Here is a 20,869-nt window from a genome sequence, read left to right as displayed (position 1 = left end):
TGGCGGTATTTAGCAGAGGGGTTAGGGGGTTAATTCCCCCCACCCGAAATGTCTGTCCGGCTTGTAAAAATTAATAAAAATACATAAAAACACATTTTGGACGCATGTCTTTAAGTTCTTTTTGTACCCCCCCCCCCCTGAACAAAAATACTGGATAGGGCCCTGTTCCCACTTCATTTGCTCAAATTAGCACCCACTGGGCTTAGTGCCACGCAATTTTTAGAATTAATCAATACACTTGTTGAGTGAAATTCTGTTCTTTCCAAATTCATATTCAAATGTCGCTTCACCAGCCACATTTTACTTCACTCAATGAGCAAAGTGAGACTTCTTTTTTTTGTATCACTGGTGAGCAGAACTATTTTTGAAATAAAAAGCATACACTTTAAGGTGCTGTTGAAATATTTTTTTTAGATAGATGTTCAAACAAGCGTCTTAAATAGAACTTTTTAAAGAATATCTTAGGGACTTTAATATTCAATTACATATGACACCCAGATATCAAACACATCATTAAGACACTCTCAACGTGAAGAAACGGTTTAGAATTATCTATTAACATTTGTTTCAGATCAGAATAGAAGAATCTGTTTTTCTATCGATTGATTTTATGATATCGGGCTTCAAAAGTTTTTTATGATATCGGGCTTCAAAGTTTTTTTCAAGAAATCTTCGAGGAAGACTTCAAAGAATTTCGCCCCAAAAAGAAGCGCCCCACTTGTTTGTTTGGTTACTTGGCGACAGTGGCGGATCCAGGATTTTTTTTTTAGTGTGAGGGGGGGCAAAATAGGGTAATCCGATAAACTTGCGTTAGGAGAAATTTTAATTAACAAACACTTGCTTTATTTAATTAAATTACACTACTTTATAATATTTTAGGGGAGGCACGCACCCCCCCCCCTCGTCCACCCCTGAATCTGTCACAGCTTGATCACGATCTAATTACAATATGTAGATCTTATTGCTCAAATTGCGAGGAGGGGGGGGGGGAGTAATCGATGTGAATATGTTGACATTAAAGACTGTGTTTTGGATCGCTTGAGCGATCTAAAATTTTATTCTTTTTATTTTAAGCAGAAATAGGTGCCATTTAAACGGTGCATTGCTCATCTGTTTTACAGCTGAGCTTCAAAGAAAATAAATTCTTTCTCAAAATTCCTCAAAGAAATTTGCAAACAGAAAAATACCTCAAATAGGTTGTAGTATTAAAGCAATTTTGCTGTTCTCGGTCGGTCCTATTGCCTGTTCTCTCGGAACAGACGTACCCAAATAATGGACAAAATCCAAAAAGACGCACGGAGCAAAACGAAATCCGATCAATAAACAGCTCAACAGGAAATTGAACCAACCCTAAATCTCCTTGCCGTCCTAGCCAAATGGATTGGTGCACTGGATTTATGATCCTTTGTCCGAGAGGATTAGAGTTTGATTCCTAGTGTACTCAATTATTTGGTTTGGGACGTGGATCAGTGGTATGGCTCTGTGACCTCAGCTAGAGTCAACCCAACTTTAAATGGGTAACTAAAGAAATCTGGGAAAAGTAAATAGGAAGGGTGTGCAAAAGCACAGGATGGGTGACCCCCAACCCCCCATTGCACTTCCTGGCTGAAGGGCCAAGAAACGGAGATCAGTACCACCGGTAGGGATTGTAAAGTCCAATGCCGTATTCTTTACCTTTTTACCTAAATCTCTGTTGGTTTTGCCTCATCCCTTAACAAATAAAATAACTTTCTACATCAATAATAATATTTACAATAATTATAACTAATTATAACTATAACGATTATAACTAATAAAGGACAATCTTAAGCTAAGTTCAGTCACCGTGTGAAACTGTCTTTCAGCCTCTAAAAACGTTCATGAAAAGTGGTGTAGCGTCATTACTGTCATTGTCACACTATAGTAAGACAACTCATTATAATGACGAAAGATTTGAAATCTAACACGTATCCAATTGATTTGTGTATGAAAACTTAGATCGATCTCACTGTCTAACTCACTGTCTAGCTTCGCCCAGATCAGATGGATCAATTCACAAAAATGTAGAGGGGGGGGGGCATTTTTTTCAGATTATTTTTAATGGAGGTAGAACTAAGGAAATCTTGTAAAATCCAAGGGGGGTGGGGGGTGGATCTTTTTTTAGGTTCTTTTCCAAACCTATGAAAACAATTGCTCCCTTCCCCCTCATTGGTACCCTTTCACCAGATGGTCAATAACGATAATATTTATTTATCACAGTATTAGTTTCCAAATTAAGAAATTTTAGACGCTTTGTAACGAAATTTATTAATTAAAATAAAAATCCGAATTAAAACAGTAATGAATTTGTTGTTTATGTTTTTTTTTTAAACAAAAGCAGGAGCTGCAGAAGAGACAATCTTGGGTAAACAAAAAGGCAGCTAAAGTTGCTCAATGTTATAATTTAAAGATACTGTAGTAATTTGATTTTGTGTGAACCTTGAGTAAGACTAGAATGAAAGATGGTTGCAACTGTGGACGACCTCAAACAGAAAGGGAAAACAGTAAAGAAAAAGCTTGAGGGAATACAAACTTTATGGGTGGGAGCAAAGAATGAAGCTTTAAAATGAATAGGGTGGGGGAGGAGCATAGGCAGCTGTGATGGCCTCAAGCGGTTTGGTACTGCAGACTTGCTGTTAGTAGTAGAACACTTGTATCTATGTAATAGGATGCAATCATAACCAGTAACGGAAGGGTTTCTACGAATGTGAAATTGGGGAAAAAAAGTGATCATCTATACCTTTTTTTACTTACAAACTTAGAAAACTACTGCCGAAAAAATAAAGCTATCAGCAATATTTTTCTAGACAAAGCGACCGTTTTCATAGGCTGGGAGACAATTTTATAGTATGTGTGACCACATTATTAAGCTGGAAAATATCTAATCTAATACACAAGCAACTATAACATCTTTACACTACGAAAAAAGAGTCAAACGGGATTTAGTATGCTACACCAGAACTACATTGCCATTGAGAGTGGTCTACGCGTTTTGTTAGGTATTCTCATGCTTTGGCGAATATCATTTAGAAAGCTATGGTGTTTCATCAAATTTGACGGTGCATCAGCATACGACTTACTCTTTACTGTGTCATATGATACCGGTGCTTTTTTAAGCTGTAGATACTGATGAGGTTTTTTCCCACTATAATCTCGTATGTTTGCGTCGGCTTCTGAAAAAGAAAAGAAGAGAATTAAAATGAATGCAATTTAATCATAACAATTTAATCATTCATTGTTGTGTTAAACAATTGTTGTGTTGCATTGTATTACAAACAAATGTTAATTGTTGCGATAAACAATTTAATCATAACAGTTACGTTCGTCTTTAATTTTACAAGTTCAAAGTTTAGCGAGGTAGAAACATATTTGCCCCGGGCATAATAATTTTTTGGGCATCTCAATAGGGTAAATTTGCTTCGCTGCTCAATTAAATTTAAACATCAAGAAGGGTAGCAAAAACTGACGTGCAACAGAGTTTTCATAAATGGTTAAACAGTTGTGATTATTTCTGGGTTGAGCCCTCCCCTCTTGGCTGGACAAAGTGCACCCTATTACGCACTTGTAGCACAGAGCCCATATGATGTCGCGTTGGATTGATAAGAAACAAGTAAGGTAAACTCAACAGCGATAGATTATTATCCGATTGTTATCCAACTGCTTTTATAATGGTTATCAATAGATCAGTGTTGGATTGACAAGAAACAAGTAGGGTAAAATCAACAGAGTTGGATTGTTATCCGATAGTTCTAGATAATTAGTATTAATATTTAGTAGATAATTAGTATTAGTATAAGTAGATATGCCATATGTGCTAGCCCTATCTCCGTTGTGGAAAATATTTACTCCGTCTGATCGCCGCAGTATTCGGTTTACTTTCTACAGATATGGCGAGTATCTTCTTCGTCTTCCAATTTGGATGAGGAATTTGAAAATATCCCGACCCGCTTATAGCTGTACTGAATCACCGTGCTCGATTTGCAAAGGCATTTGAACCAAGCCACTCTTGTTTATACGTCGCAATAACTTAAATTTGTCAATTTTTTTGTCGTAGTAATGTTCTTAATCTTGTTTTTCTGCAGTTGAGTTTTCTTTGGATATTTTGTTGTTATTTGTTGTTATTTTTTCTCTTTTCTTGTACTCCATTTACAACATTTTGTATGTTTAATAATGGGTAATAAAATAATAATAATAAATATAAAACAAAATTTGTAGATATGATAGTTTCGTGGCATTTTAATTGCTAAGATGGTAATTAGCAGCCCAACTACTGGGTATCTTACCCTGTTTTAAATCAATGGGTTTAAACCACTTAGTCACAATTTACAAATATAATTTTTCAAATAGTAACCATTACTTTCTCATTCGCAGTTTTAGTCAGTACACGCAGCCAATCGTTTAGCGCACACATTGCTATTGTAATTTGTGGACGGGGCAGACCCAACTGGGACAAGGCTCAGGCGTCAAAGTCTCATTGCCTCCACAATCCAGGGGGCTGAGCTTGCACAATCACAACGCTGATCCCCTGTCCTATGCCAGGACTCGAGACTGGCGACACCGAGATTTGAACCCGCGTCCCTTAGAAAAATAGGAATGCAAGTACATTGTAACATCCACTCGACTAGGATGACTCAGGAACATGACATACGATATCGCCACATGTAGTAAAATCCTCGACGGGCCAGCATCTTTGGTTCAAGTCAAAATATTAAAATTCATTCCCGTCAAAAAATATAACAACCCGAGGAACCTAATAGTCAAGACAGACACCAATCAAGCAAATACTCTTAATTTTTAACGTATAATGCTAAAAGAAAGGAACTTAATGGGTATGGTTTAACTTCGTGCAGTTTTTACTTATATTTATACACATTTATCACACGCCAAGAGACACTCCCTCCCCCGAGCCTGGGTGTAGCATTAGGCAGCTTCATTATATCAAAGATGCTCAAAATTGCTTATCCATTAGTTAATCAGTCAAACATTAGCATAGAAAGGACAGAGTAGAGGAAGCACCAGCCCCTCTAACATGCAGGATAACTCGTTTGTTTCAAGCAAAAATAGTACTTTCATTTAGAATGTTTCTTTCTTTTCCCTAATTCAATTCCTGTGCTTTTTGAATATGCATACGGATCAAAAATATACATTTCCACCAAAAAAACTTGATCCTAATGACCAGATCTGTCATACTAAAAAGTCAACAAAAGATAAAACAAAAAATTAGTGCTAACGTATTCACACGTTCTGACTGTTAAGCGTAGTATTTTAGTTTCTAATTTATTACGTTTTTCTAAAGTTATAGAATCCCAGTGCAAGAGTGATAAACCAGCTACAATAGAAAGGTACCGAAGAATGAGGACGTTTAGAACAGAAAAGGTACAAACGGCACTTTTCCTTATATTTAGGGTTTCTTTTAAAACTTATATTTAAAAAATATGCTCCATTTATCCTTATGCAAACGAATATTAAATTTATTATATATTGCTTACTGAATTATTTAATGTGTGTGTGTGTAGGGGGGAGGGGGGAACATGGAACGGCCTGATGACCAAGCCAGACATAACGAAGCCAAACCAATGATACAAACATTCAAGGGTATATTCAAATTATAAAAAATTATCAACCATCCAAGTTGTCAATGTTATTACCATACAAAAAAGTAGATTGTTTAAATTCACTTCTGACCATAACAGACTAAAGACATATAGAAAAAGTGAGAAGAGGCAGAGAGAGAGGGGAAAACAGCTAATCCAATAGCGGCGCAGGTCTCATCAATAGTCAATAGACTAAGGACATTTTAGGGCAAAACTAAGCCTTTTTCAGAATAAATATTTATAAAAATTTCTAATTATTTATTATTCAAATTTCAACTTAACTCTATATATAAATATCTTAGGATTATTATAAATGGTTTTTTCGTTTTGTTTGGATGCAAACGCCATCTATGTCTTAAACTTACAACTGCGTCATCTAAATTTATCTTTTAAACTGTTCAGGTTTTGTTTTTAATTTTTTGTTACTACGATGGTAGTGAATCCTTATCCTAGATTTACATAGATAAGTATCCAGGAAAAGCATTTTCAGATACACTATTATCTCAGCACAGACTGCGTAGGCTATTTCCAAACATTGAAATATAATATGAAACCTAATTATAATAAAAAAAACAACTGAAATGCATTGTATTGCTTAATTTTTAGCAGTCGAGCATTTTGTTACAGCTAAGTGCATGACATGCAACATCGGCACATATAGAAAAACTCTTGGCGCACCTGCGTCAAACAGTGTCATGTTTTGGACAGAACATGAAAATCCAATTTACCCAAAAAATATAAAAATCTCACAACCTCAAGGACGAGGTACACAAAAACGAATCATAGACAAGACGAACCAAGTTTATTTTTTCTTTAGATTAGCAGCCCATTCCAGTTGATGCCTATATCCTCTCGTCTGTTCCTCATAGAGCAGGGGTCGGGTGCGGGGATCCAAGATGGCACAAAAAGGACACTAGCCCTTACCTCCCACCAAGTTTAATCACTGTCCGGCAACCCGTTATGGTAGATGTTATGACGACCAGAATCTACGGGCCTCCCCTCTCTCCCTTATTAGTATCAGATATTCGAAAATCTCTTCAAGTAATTAATCAGTGTGTGTAATCAAATAACAAATTGGCTTTAATTTTTGTTTAATAGCAGTTCGAGTAGATATTCTAATCTTCTATTGCATTCTACAAGAGTTTAAGTTTGTATTTTAAATTCAGCTAAGGCAGTTCAGAAAGCAATATATCCCAAGACACATGGAAAAGCAAGACAAGACAATTGCGTCAAAATAGCACTTTGAGTTTGTTGACTTTTTGGACCTATTGCTAGCACAAAGCAGATTTCTTTTTCAGTTATCAGACACAGCAAAATAATTTAGTTACCAAAGGTTCGTTTTCTAACTACTTCAATCTTATAGACTGAAAGGGGGCGTATTACAGCCCATAACTGGCAAGTAGAGCTTTTAGGCTTTAAAAATGCTAAGGTTGTCTAGTTATTAGAATCAGTGGCAAAACAAATTCTATGTTTTAGCCAGATTAATTTTTCTTTCGACTTGGAGTAAGTGGAGGCGAAGAAATGATGTTGGGTAACGAGAAGATCGATCAAGGGGATAGCTTCACTTACATAGGAAGTATTGTTAGGAAACATGGTGGATAAAGTCAAGGTGTTAAAAGTAAAATAGCCAAGGCCCAGGGCGTTCTTTTACAATTGAACAAAGTTCGGAAGAAAGTCTGCGAATAGAATATTGGAAGCCACAGTAATGACAGTGGTCAAATATGGTATTGAAACACGGGCGCTCCGAAACACACAGGATTATTTGTTAAATGTTTTCCAGAGACAATGTGTACAGATTATTTTGGGTACCCGTCTGGCTGACTATTTAAAACAGTAATCTGTACGAAAAATATGGTTCTGTCCCGCTTTTTAGGGCTATAATGAGTGAAAGGTTGAGATGGCTCGGACACGGTCTGCGGACGAAAGATGGCAGATTGCCAAAGATCGTCGTTTTTGGTCAACCATCTAGGGTCAAAGAAAGGGCATGTCGTCCCCGAATTGAGCGGGAGAAGGTCGTAAGGAAGAGCTTATGGGAAATTGAAACTTCTTGAAAGGATGTAAAGAGGTAGAATTTAAATAGACTGAAATGGAGCAGGAGCAATTGTAGCTGTGTTGGCCTCAGGCAGCATGGTGCTGCAGTTGAGTTGTTGGTTGTAGTAGTAATTTTGTTTCGCTAAATTAAAAAATAAGTCTTACAAATTCTTATCCCTGATAAGTAAAATAGTGCAAAAGAAAAGAAAATAAAACAATGCAAGTTTGAGGCAGATTAAACTCCTATCGAACTTCTTGTCAATCAATCAACCAATTTATTCAATCAATAGATTCAAAACAAAAAACATCTCAACATAGTTTCCCACGAAGGGCTGTATGGCCAGCAAAAAAAACTGTTTTTCTTAGTTTTCTACTTGCCAATTATGTGGCAGAGCCTATTTTTGGCAGAAGAAATTAATTTGAATTGTTACCTTGGTGACCCTAACTTAAAAAAAAACTTTTGTTAATACAATGGTGCTTTCATTTCTCTGTTAGAAAATAGAGAAGGTGCACCATTTAGGAGGGAGCCAAGGTGAACAAAGAAAAAAGACGCATAATTTTTCGGAGGGGGGGGGGTAAAAAAAATTGATTTAAATAGGAAGTGCCCACAAATTCGAAAAATTTACGCTTTGGGCGGGGCGAGCCCAAAGTCCCCCCCCTTACCTGCGTACACTCCTGGGTACAATGCTTCTGGCTTGTAACTTACAGGTCATAATCTGCAAGACATGCACCAAAACAGGTACAAAATTTCTCGTCCTATTTTGTCTCCCCCAACGGTAAGTTTTTTCTTGCCCCCCCCCCCCCCACTGAGCCACAAATTAAAATCAAAATTATGTTCCTTAAAAGAACTGTAATCTAAATCTTCAAAAAGTTTTTCAAAGTACGTTGAAAATAGTCGAAATCATCTAAAAATTGTCCTTCACTTCGTCAAAGTGCGTCTAACATGCAGTAGGTCAAATTTATCAAAGACTTCTAAGCAAGATCGTCTTAATCTATTTTCAAATCCTATCACTAAAAGAGTGGAATTCTACATGAAAATAGCCATTTAACTATAATTGCATAGCCCTGATGATATTATGTTATTTAAGCCAATCGTTCGTTACAGTATTCATTCACTTATCAACATTTGCATTCTTCAATTGAACCTAATCCCTTTCGTATTCATTTGACACAGATTGTATCCCCGCTGAGATAGGGTGAGGGTGAAATTGACTCTATTTCTAATGAGTGGAAAAGTAGATACTGTTGGCCTGGGGATTTATCTGTTTGTTTGCGCGGAAAAGTAGATTTGCAGTGGGAACCAATTGAAGTTTGGCAAATTAAATTCATTGCCCTGAAAGCGTGGATGGCAATTGTCTTTTCCATTCAGACAAAGATAAGTGTCTGAAAACTAATTTACAAGGAATTCAAAGTAAAAATAAAATGCTAAAAAGAAGGTTAGAGAACTGTCTTATGAAGTTCCGGTGAAATCGTCCCAAAACCCGCACCATCCTCCCTTGAAAACAAAAAAAAAACATTTCGTGAATAGCCCCAGTGTAGGCTATGTAGAAGCCATCCACTCCTAAAATGACGTCAACTTTATTTGTTACTTGGAGAATCGTAAATTTTAGTTGTACTCAGTTCGAAGAAGGATGATTGTCTGGAGTATAATTTGCAAATAACTTGAAAAATGGTGAAAATGCTGAAAAAAGTCAGCTTTTGCTAATGTCATCAAAGACTGGACTGTAGTATATTAGAAATTTATTGCTGAGTCTCCGGGCATCCGGGGAAGTAGTACTTCGTTAGTCTCAGTTGAATTTTTTTTTGAGGGAAGGGTAAAATATTTGTGTCTCCGTTCCTGGCAAAAGAGTATACGATTTGGTTTATTTTTATGCATGTTATCGATTCGCAGTTATGTCGCTTTCGGTAGTTTTAGTAAGTCGCTTTAGGCGCCAAATTTAAAAAACAGAAGCGTGGGCAAGAAAAATAGCAAAAATAAACTAAACACACATGGCCCCAAACAACTTAAGATGGTTTAGCTTTTCGTTGTATGTTTGGCTGTCTTTGGGAATCAAATAAATTGCTAATGTCTAAATTTTTATGGAGGAAGATCATTGTCAAATGGTCTTCGTTTTTTCAAGCTATTTTTGGTTTAAATAGTTTTTCGTCTTTTGCATAAAATTCTAAATGAGAGGCGTTGCCTCTCTTGGTGCATTAGGGGAATAAAAATTTTAGGAATTAATTCATAGACTAAACTATACCATGGGAAGTTGTCTCAAGTTCTTATTCCTACTCCTTTTTTATTTCTAATACATACAAAATTGCATAAAAGACGGATCTATAGTTATTTTGGCATTGGAAAAAATTATTTTTGTCCTTAATTGTGATCTGAGTCTGCTTTTTCTTGCCTCTAGTCTAAGAAAACACAATTCTGAATATCTTAGTAGCCTTACAAGCTACATTAGAATTTTTTTTGGTTTGTTTGCATACTATTTTCAAATTCTTTAAAATCTTGTATTGGGGATTAAACAATGCTATAAGGCTCAAAACACTTTCCATAGGCCTTGTGAGTGCTGTAGACGGATTTCTGAAATTTTCATTTTTATATTAAAAAGTTTGTGCAGAATCATCAAATGTCAGTTCCCTTTAGAGGGGAAAAAAGTGGTGATAGACAAGGCCGTACCCAGGAATTTTTTCGAGGGGGAGGGGGGGGGGGGTTACACAAAAAAACTTAAAAACACATAAAAAAAATTTTGTATCCATTTTTGTTACGTTCTTACGAGTCAGACAAACATTTCGGGGGGGGGGGGGGGTTCAAAAACCTTAACCCCTCTAGGTACGACCTTGGTGATAGATACTTCAAAAGCCCTTTCCGGAGCATAATTTAGGCTCTGGAAACATTTCTGAAACTTTCATTCACCTAACTCAACTACTTTTCTGTTACAGAAAAAACTGCTTATCGTCTTTTTTTTATGTTATTTTTTAGTATATTTTAGATGTTCTATTCTAGTTTTCCTTTCTTTTATAAGAAAGGGCCCTCAAGATGTTAAACCAAAACATTTGGGCTTCATTATTTCAGTTTGTTCACTGCCTTAATGAAAAAGTATTGCAAAATTAGACAAAATTACGAAATTAATTTAAAAGAGTAAGTAAGTACATTTCAAGGTTACGCTTTTCCTATTATAATGGAGGAGGTATAACAGCCCTACTTCCCTGTATACACATGTATTCCGTATAGTAGTATTAAAATCAAAATTCTAGAAAGGAACTCAGGCGAGTCAAACGGAGGTAACGAATGAGAGGAGTATGATAGAAGTGTAAGATAAACTAATAGACAAGACGACCAGGGACACATCTACAGTATTTTCATTGAGGGGAGGCAAGAGGGGTCCATATCCGGATATTTAAGGAGCATGGGCTATATAATAATTTTTCTTCACATTATTGGAGGGGCAACTACCCCATTTGCCCCTGCCAAACGACGCCCCTGAAGACAATGTATCTTACTCTAGAATAAAGAAAAGAATAACCCCAACACAGCCACTACTCCCGACTACTGCTTAAAATATGAATCTCTTTAATTTTATTTTTTATGGTTGCAGCAAGAGCTACAACCTAGTAAAGATTGAATAACGCCGATAGTAACCAACATTTTTAAACGTGTGAAAAAATACAGTCTAGTGAGAGAAAATTGTCATTTATAGCTGACTCAGGAATGTTAATTATTATCGATCAGTCTTAATAGTAAAATGTTACTTTGAAAAATTTATAGGAATTTAAAAACACAGCCTGAAACCCTTGGAAAACAACATCGGATAGCAAAATGAAAAGAACACCATTGGAATCGCCATTGCCGAAAACCCATAAAAAACGATTCTCGGCGTTTATCAACCCCTCCCGGAAAATACCCCCATTTGAAAATTGTTTTTTCCAAATTTGAGAATTTTATTTAAGTTGTGCTTTTAAAACAACTTGTGTAGTTATAAAGAAAGAGATAAAGAGGAGTTGACACTTAGAAAAAACCGCTTTATGTTAAAAACTTAGAAAAAACCGCAGATCCATTTTTTTTGAAAAGACTTCTGCAATTTTTGACAGTAACGGCCCCAAAATTAAAAAAAGAATGAAGAAAAAAATATGGGTGAAAAATCATCAAAATTAATCTAAAAATATAAGGCCACAAAAAGTTTAAGAAGGTTTATCTCTTTTGAAAGCATAGTTGACTTGAGAACCAACAAATTCTTATTGCTAGAGTTTTTACGGACGAAAGCGTTATCAAATTCTACGAGTTTCTTTTTCTTATTTTCCAAGCGTAAAACTACCACAAATCACCCTCAATAAAGAAATGAAACTCAAAACGAACAGAAATTACAGTAAATAACCGACTCAAACTTAGAACGATCAAAACTTAACATGAGTAGGGCTCAAAACCCCAATGCCTTCCAAAGGCCGGAACATAATTTGTACTTTACTGAAAGAAATGTACTAGTGAATGTACATTGTCCGTTTTATATACATATGCTGATATTTATTCATTAAAATCTTAATATATTTGATTTATTAAAATTATAAAAGCGAAAACATTTAAATTTTTTCAATAAAGTGCAAATTATGCTCTAGCCTTGGGAAGGAATAGAGATTTTGATCCAAACTCATGTTAATTTTTGCTCGTTTTGAGTTTGACTTGGTTATTTATTGTAATTTCTGTTCGTTTTGGGTTTCCTTTATTTATTGATGATGATTTGTGGTAGTTTACGCTTGGTAGATTATTTGATTCTAGTTTTGCTCATTTTTAGTTTAATGGAGTTCTTTATTTTTCTTTAAAAAACTTATTTTGTGAAAAAAGTTTTTTTAATTAATTTCTGGCCGTTTTATATTGACATAGTCTTTTTCAGGGAAAAAGAAAATAATAGTTCAAATCTTTTCGGCTTTTCTTTTAAGAATTCAGAGTTTGGCCAGCTATATGTATAGCCTACTGGAGAAACTTTTCAACAATTTTTAACAACACACACCCTTTTGAAAATCTGGACACAAAAAGTAGTGTTTAATTTAGTTTCATACCTCCTCTGGTTGACCTGAAAAATAAAACTTAATACCTTTCCCGAAAAATTCTATCTATGCTCTTTGACAGCCTAGACCCACTTACACACTTTTGATTTAGTTAAATTTTAAGAGCAGAAGTAGTAATGAAAGTACCTCTTAAAGTTTGAGCTTAATACCCTCATTCTTTCTTGGAACAGTGCTGATATGTATTAGCTGCAACGAGCATACACACAGCGCGTTTTGATTTAATCTAAAAGCAACATTTGGTTTTTAAGCATAATGAGCAAATTGCATAAATGTGTGGGGTTGACCTACACAATAGCCCAAAAGATATAGTTACAAGACCGTTCAGCCATGCTTAATATGCTCTCAAAAAGGGCACTAGAGCTTCTGATTACCAATCCAATGAGTCCTTTCCGAAGTATATATAGGTTGGAGGTGTTTGGGGAAATGATGGGCGTGGAAGGGGAGGGGGGCTGGTTGCTATCAAATCAGTTTTGGCTCTTGAAAAGGGCACTGTAACTTCCAATTTCAAATCAAATGAGCCCCATCTGAAGTTTGCACGACCACCCATTCCATAAAAACATTATATACCCCGAGGGCATAACTTACAACCATATCCCCAGGGCACTGGGGGGTTGTGTCAACCCTAGAGGCATTGTTATGTGTATTTTGGACTATTTTGAACAAAATCGCTATCTCACAATATCAATCAGATGAGTTTGGCAAAAAAAGGGATAGTCAGGGGGGAGGCTAGTTGCCCTCCATAACTCTTGACTCTTAACAGGGAACTAGAACTTCTAATATTTCAACCAAATGAGCCTCCTCTAAAGTTTAACAACCATCCCTTCCACAAAAACCTTAACTGCCTCCGGGGCATAACTTACAACCCTTGTCCCCCAGGCTCTGAGGGTTTGTTTCAACACCAAAAACCTTGCTATATGATATTTGGACTATTTAGAATAAAATGGCTATCTCAAAATGTCTATTAGATGCATTTCGGGAAAATATAGTGTGTAAGAGGGGGGGGGGGTAGCTACCCTCCGATCACTTTGGCTCTTAGAAAGGGAACTAGAAATTCTGATTATCAATCCAATGAGCCCCCTTCAAAGCTTGTACGACCACGCTTTCCATAAAAACCTTGTATGCCCCCAGGGCATAACTAATAACCCTTGCCCTGAGGGCTGTGGAAGGGGGGGGGGCGTCATTCTCAAGGAAATAATTTCTGGACCTTTCAGGGACGCTGAACAAAATGGTTATCTCAAAATTTTGATCGGAAGTGCTTGGAGAAATGATGGGCGTGGGGGGGGGGGGGCTATTTGCCCTCCAATTCCTTTCTACTATTAAAAAGCGGACTAGCCCTCTCAGTTTACGATCGAATAAGCCCTTTTTGAAGTTTCTACGACAACTCCTTCTATACGAAGTGCCCTGGTCTAAAACCCCAAGAAAATAATAATAAAATAAAATAAAGAATACATTGTGCAAAATCGTTCTTTACTTAGGTAGTGGTAGTGCGCTGCCTTTTTTTCTATTAGACTCCATCAATTTTTATCTTTCTATATACTCCGTGGGGAGGGGCAATTCCCAGGAGTATTTTCCGGGGTGGCGGGAGGGGGTATTTTCTGCGGGGCGAGGGGGGGAGGGGGTAAACGCCGGTCACCCAAGAAACTTACGCTTCTGTACCTTGAAAAACAAGGGAATTCACTTTTTTGCATGGGTAGCACTGACATGTCCTCTTGTTTCTTCTTTTTTTCTTCTTTTTTTTTGCAACTTTCTGAATAGGCATATGAAAAAAAAATGGCAACAGTGATAAAAATGGCGAAAAATTGAAAAGCATCTTTATCGCATGAAATATTTAGTTTCTGAGGACAGGACGATTGAATCATAATCAGTTAATTAGTTTTAAAACATTGAAAAAATGTTGCAAAAAGGCGGAATACACAAGATCGTTAACAAACGCAAAACGCAACTTATGAAACAAACATATCGCAGCTATTATTGTTAGGAACGCGCTACTAATCTACCACAAGAGAAAAAACAAATATATATCCCCTTCAGAAAAAGTCCCCCATATTTTTCCAGCTGTCATTTTACCATTACTACACTTAGACAAAAATAGATGAACTAGTCAACTACTTACGATACGTTCGGACTAATAGGTCATATACTTCACTTTGTCCCTGTTGTGCAGCCAAATGAAGTGCAGTATATCCCTAGAAAGTAAAGACTTTATCGTAAGGGGAGAACCAGGTGATACGCATTAATATTTCATATCGATCTTGTCAAGAGATATGCAAATGAAAAATCGCCAGATGTGAAAGCTTTTAATAAAGTTTTTTTTTTCTGTGAATGCAAATTTTTTAGTGACAGAAGACAGATTTAGGATAAAATAACCATAAAAGCTAATGCTATGAGGGTGATCTAGGCGTAGAATTTAGTCAATAATAAGATTAATAAATGTTGTCTAATATATATGTATCAATAAATATTAATTAAGACTAATAAATAATAAATATAAGGTTAATAAATAATATTAATGAATGAATAAATATAATTATAAAAAGGGGTTTTAAAGCAAGGAAATACCGAATTGAAACTAAAAAATTAATAGCAGAAAATTGTGATTAAAAACCCAATAGATAAAAAATATATGTTTTAAAATTAGACCAGCCATAAAAAAAAAGTTCTTCCCCGATTGTGAGGATCGGGGAAGAATTGCTCCTCCAATCAAAAATTTGAAGTTGCCTTACGATTCAAATTTTAAACCATAACCCAGATATTTGGAGTCTAATACTTTAGCATCTGAGCTGGTCACGAATGATATATGTTTTTAAATACTTGGTGTAACATTATACACAAATAAACGGTTCCCCATAGACAGGTTTTCTTACCGATATTACCAATTATATATAGAAGATCCTCCTAGATCCCTTCCGTTATTTTTCTAGCAATATACTAAATTGAATGTAAAGAACCCCTATCCTAGGGATATGCAAATGTAAAGGTCACCAGATGTAAACTCTTTTAATAAAGTTATTTTTTTTAATGCAATTCTTTTGACAGAAGAAAGATTCAAGAAGAAATAATCATAAAAGCTAGTTCAATGAGGGTGAATTACGCGTAGAATTCGGTCAATAATAAAATTAATAAATATTATCGTATTTTTTCATCTCGTTTTCTCAGGATAGAAACATAAAAAAGGGCTTTAAAACAAACAAATAAAGAATTGAATTAAAACCAAAAAATTATCAACAGAAAACTGTCAATGAAAACACAATAATAAAAATTTATATTTTATTATTAGACCAGCCATAAGGAAACTAGTGCATACTTCTATCCGAGGAATGGAGAGCGATGATCGAAGCCCCTTCCCCATCCGACCCGAAAATCGGAGTCACCTTCCGACTCGAATTTGAAACCATAACCCAAATAATGGGTGTCTAATACTTTACTATCTGTTTACTATCTGAGTTGGTTACGATTAATAATTAGTTTTATACATTTGGTTTAAATTATACACAAACAAACGGTTGACCATAAATCCCAGCGATATGCAAATGTAAAGGTCACCAGATGTGAAGGCTTTTAATAAAGTTTTCCATTTTTTCAATGAATGCAAATTGTTTTGTGACAGAAGACAAGATTTAGCGTAAAGCAATAATAAAAGCTAGTGCTATGAGGGTGATTTAGGCGTAGATTTCAGTGAATAATAAAGATATTAAATAACTTCGGGATTCTTACCTCATTAACGGCAAAAAAACAAACTGATAATATAAATTCTAAATAATAGGCAAAAACTCAGGTCAACTTTTTTCAAATATGCAAAATAACTATTAAGACTCCCTCCATGGACACGTAACACGCACCTCATCAGCAAGAATAAACTAGCAGACCCTACATTAGCAATTGAAAAGCAAATAACACGTTTTAATAATAAAATAAATAAGCATCAATGGAAGAATATTTTGCTACAATAGTAAATGTAGCCTATTTACCGTAATACTGTTTTCTGTAATATTGTTTTCTGTTATATTGATTTACCGTATATAGTTTTCTTGAAGCTTGTGTAAATAGCAGAGTGTAGAAGTTTGTACCTCAGTTCTGTTTTCATATAAGTTTACTTTTCTTTCCTTTTCTTTGTATACTCCGTCACTTTTGCTTGTATTGATGGGTGAAAAAAATAAATAAAAAAAACGGCTTTGAAACGGCTTTGGTCGGGATATTGTTAAATATCCCGACCAGACTCAAGAAGAGAAAAACAAAATTATGGAGACTACAACAGAGAATTATGGAAAGCAGGCCGCCCCGGATATTAAATACCTAATCATATTAAATACCAAACCAAAATACCAACTCTATATATTAAAAATTCAATTAAAACATATCTACATAGTAGTTAATCTCACTGAGTCCAAGCTAATTATCTCCGAGTGCAAACAGAGAAACCGGTTTTAAACAGATCAAACTTCTTGAGTCTGGTCGGGATATATAACAATTATATAAAAAAAAACAAAGAATAGAAACAAAGAAAAACATGATGTCAAAAATAAGTAAACAAAAAACATAAATAGAAATATCTATTATGCTAATATAATGTATATAGTATCTTCAATGACCCCTTTTGATTATTTTGTTTTCTTATCGGTTCATTATACTTCAATATAAAGATCGAATTACCAGAATTATGAAAATCTAAAAATCACGGGTCGTGATTGCTATTAATTAAGTTTTTTTCTGAGCTGTAGCTATAAGGATAATTTAGCTGTATAGTTCAATTATATCCGAAACTAATAAATGGTATTACAAGTCTTGGTCTTTTTCCAAAAAATGATTGAATGAATTATTTTCTTCAGTGACTAAACTCATATGGAGCATTTCAGTATCTAACCTACAAAATAAATCACACACACACAAAAAAAATCAGAAATTCAAAAAAAAACACACAAAGGAATTGAAACGAGAAAAGGGCAAAATCCACTAAAAGGAGGTAGATAATAAAGAAAAACCTGAAAGAGAAGAAACAGAAAACAAAACTGTCTCAAATAATATTAGCAAAAGACTTTAGATAACAAATCTAGCATAAAAAGACAAGATAGAATTTCAGCTGCGTTAATTCAAAAGGTGTTATGTCACAAAACATTTATTTAGAACTCAGAGTAGGCCAAAATTAAATATTCTAGGAGCTCATAAATTCTATATAAATTTTTCTATGGGAAAAAGGAAGTGAGTACACTAGTGGAGGGGCCTCGCGCCCCCACGAATTGCTAATTTTCTATCTATAAATTTGTCAGCACTCCTGACTCAAATTATGAAAAGAAATTTACTTTTTGATTATAGAACCACCACCTCAAAATTTTATTGTCCCCCGGTTTAAACACACACACAAAAATATCATGTACAAGCGCCTGGGAAGAGGCAAGGGCTGAAAAGGGACATTTGGACAAAAAGCAGAAAATTCTTTCGAGCCATTAAATATAGGATTATGCATACACTTTGGCTCTGAATTGGCGGAAAGGGGCAGCTACGCTGAGCACCGTGACGCTGCTCATGGTGCTAGTGTTTAAAGTTTTTCTTTTGAGTTTCAATTCAACAGAACACCAGCATGCTACTTTCAATGCTAAAGTTTTCTTTATTCATATGAAAGCAACGTTAAATCTCCCAACAATATAGGTATTTTCCAGTATTTCTTGTATTTTGAATGAAAACAAAGTGGACTATAATCTTATGTCAGGGGTGAGCACATCGCGGTTCGTGCACCACATGCGATTCGTTGACCTTTAATATGTGGCACGTGGAAACATGTTGGTTGAGCACCTTTGTCATCAAATTCAAGACAAATAAGGGGAGAAAAAGAAAAACCAACAACATCATGGTTGTCACGTACACACGTCACAAGTCATAAAATTAACTAACTTTTCGGGAGAAAAAACATTTTTGGTTTGGTTTCAAGTGCAAATTATAACCCAAAAACTCAGCAAGAGGACCATTGATAAGTTATTATAAGCGTGGATATTTTCTCAGTAACAGAAACTAGATACAAAAGAGTTGCCGTCAGCGAGATTCGAACCTTTAATTCCTCCATACTTGACAAGTGTAACAATATTGGAACACAGTGGCATATTTCAGAAACATGGAATCCATCCATAGACGTATAAATTATTTCTGAGACGCATGAATTCAGTTTAAGGGGGTGGTAGACCTATTCTTGTTTGTTTCTGTCAAAAGCCAACTAGCCTAAATTACTCACCATCTACTCTAAAACTAAACACTCGGAAAAGGAATTAAAAATAGGTTAAATTGTACAATTTTTTCTTTTCTCAGAAGGGGGGGAGGGTATTAGGATTAATGTCCCCAGGAAAAGCAAGGCGAATTTCAGTCTTAAGATTTACTTTCTTGTAGTGTATATAATACAAAAAAGTACATCTATAAGGCGCAAGTTGTTTGTGCTTTTAATTAGGAGAGTCAATATTCAAGATTCGGTAACTATTCGGTAACTTAAATTCCCGACGAATTTTCCCTCAGTGGACTCCCCCTCTTTTTTTAATCTTCATATTGGTCGGCCCATAAAAGGCATATTACATGTATATTTTTTTCTTTTTTTGAGGGGGGTGGACGGAGGTTAACGGGTATGAAAACGTCCAGAAACCGTCCTGGGTATGTGACTGTTCCATGCTACAAATGTTGTTTTATGAAACAGTCCCTAAAAAGACTAAAAATTACCTGGGTAGATGAGTTCTAAAAGAATGAGAATTTATCAGCAACAAAGTTTCAAAAGAAGATCCGTCTTTGTATACCTACCCCATCTTAAACATAGATGACACAACAAAATTACCTAAACGATATTGAGACAAGACTCAATCTTTAGCCACAATAAGGGCAAATACCTCAAACAAAGAGAAATTAGTTTTACCAGTACAATCCGAATTTTCTTGATAGATCCACCATTTCCAAAAATACCAATCACATCCAATAGACCACTAGGAGTGACCCTGGAATTCCATCTTTATTCAACGTGGCCTCTATGTATTTGTTTCCTTTCTTTGCCAATTCGTACAGAAAGGGTGGTGACAAAAACTTAGGAAAGGGATCATTCAAAGAGAAACTGAAAGTTCTAGTACCCTTTTTAAAAGTCATTGGATTATGCTCACAATAAGTTAACGGGTCTACGATTCCAGGGCCTTCTTCGGGAAAGGAAGACATGTCCTGACCACTAAAGTTCTGCTTGTACTGAGATTTGGAAATGTGGTGGTTTGTGGCTTCATAGGAAGTTTTGCCAGCTTTGAACAAACAAAATGCATGCCATAACGAAGGATAATTTCCTCTTTCTTAGAAAATCGAAAAGCAATCTTATATTAAAGCAGTCTAAAGCAAGAAAAATCGAACAATTAGACAATGAATAAATTTCATTTTAGTTAGAATTTTGCCGGTTTTAATATAATTTATATTGTAAACAATAAGTAGCACAACAGGGAAATTTTTTATACAAGACAGTGGAACGCAACTTTTAAATGAATATTTCGACCCTATATCCAAGGGCCGTCCTCAGCAAAACAAACGAAGAAAATAAAAAACAATATAAAAGAAACTTACATCAAAATTCAATCATTAAAACTGAAAAAAAAGTTTTAAAATTATTCACTTAAAAGTTGCGTTCCACTGTCTTGCATAAAAAATTTCTCTGTTGTGCTACTTATTGTTTATGATGGAAAGGCAGTGTGGTCTTCATCGCTATTTAAATTTATATTGTTCTACTTCACGGTTTTGAATTGCAATGGTGTGAGTTACTGACTGATGAATGGGAGCTGCATCAGGGTTAAGTTAAATGGGGATGAGTTATAGAGCATTGACTTGCAAGGGAACAGTTAATTTTTTTTTTATTATTGTGTTGTTGGTATTACACCTATGACGTTATTTTTGGCAGGCTTACTTGGGTCACAGAGTTGAGTTGCATAGGGTTGAGTTGCATTGGGTTGAGATAAATGGAGCTAAGTTAAATATGGTTGACCTTCGAGAAATTAAAAATTAACAGGGGATTAAATGCATAAGGGTTAAGTTAAATCCAAGCGAGGTATACAGCATTTGGATTGCAATAAAGCCGTAATGCAAAGTGGGATTGCAATGCAATCCCCAAGAAGACCGTAAACTTATCAAAAAGATAACACGATTTATCTAACCATTCTATCAAAAATTTCGAATACATGGGTTGA

General features: G+C 35.3%; 1 protein-coding gene across 1 annotated transcript in view; it reads right to left on the bottom strand.

The window, feature by feature from the left end:
- sowah (ankyrin repeat domain family member sosondowah) overlaps positions 1–20,869 on the bottom strand; it is a 219,580-nt gene that overhangs the window by 26,859 nt on the left and 171,852 nt on the right. Inside the window, exons 9-10 of the mRNA XM_089098935.1 lie at positions 14,803–14,875; positions 3,099–3,191 (exon numbers count right to left, since the gene is read on the bottom strand). Of these exons, the coding sequence (XP_088955061.1) occupies positions 3,099–3,191; positions 14,803–14,875 (166 nt within the window). The remainder of the gene's footprint in view (positions 1–3,098; positions 3,192–14,802; positions 14,876–20,869) is intronic.

This window comes from Artemia sp. Qi Xiang Cuo, chromosome 13 (genome assembly GCF_049724085.1).
Source record: "Artemia sp. Qi Xiang Cuo chromosome 13, ASM4972408v1, whole genome shotgun sequence".
Classification (NCBI taxonomy): Eukaryota; Metazoa; Arthropoda; class Branchiopoda; order Anostraca; family Artemiidae; genus Artemia; species Artemia sp. Qi Xiang Cuo.
Note: the sequence above shows the minus strand (reverse complement) of the source record. Positions and strands in the feature narration are given on the sequence as shown.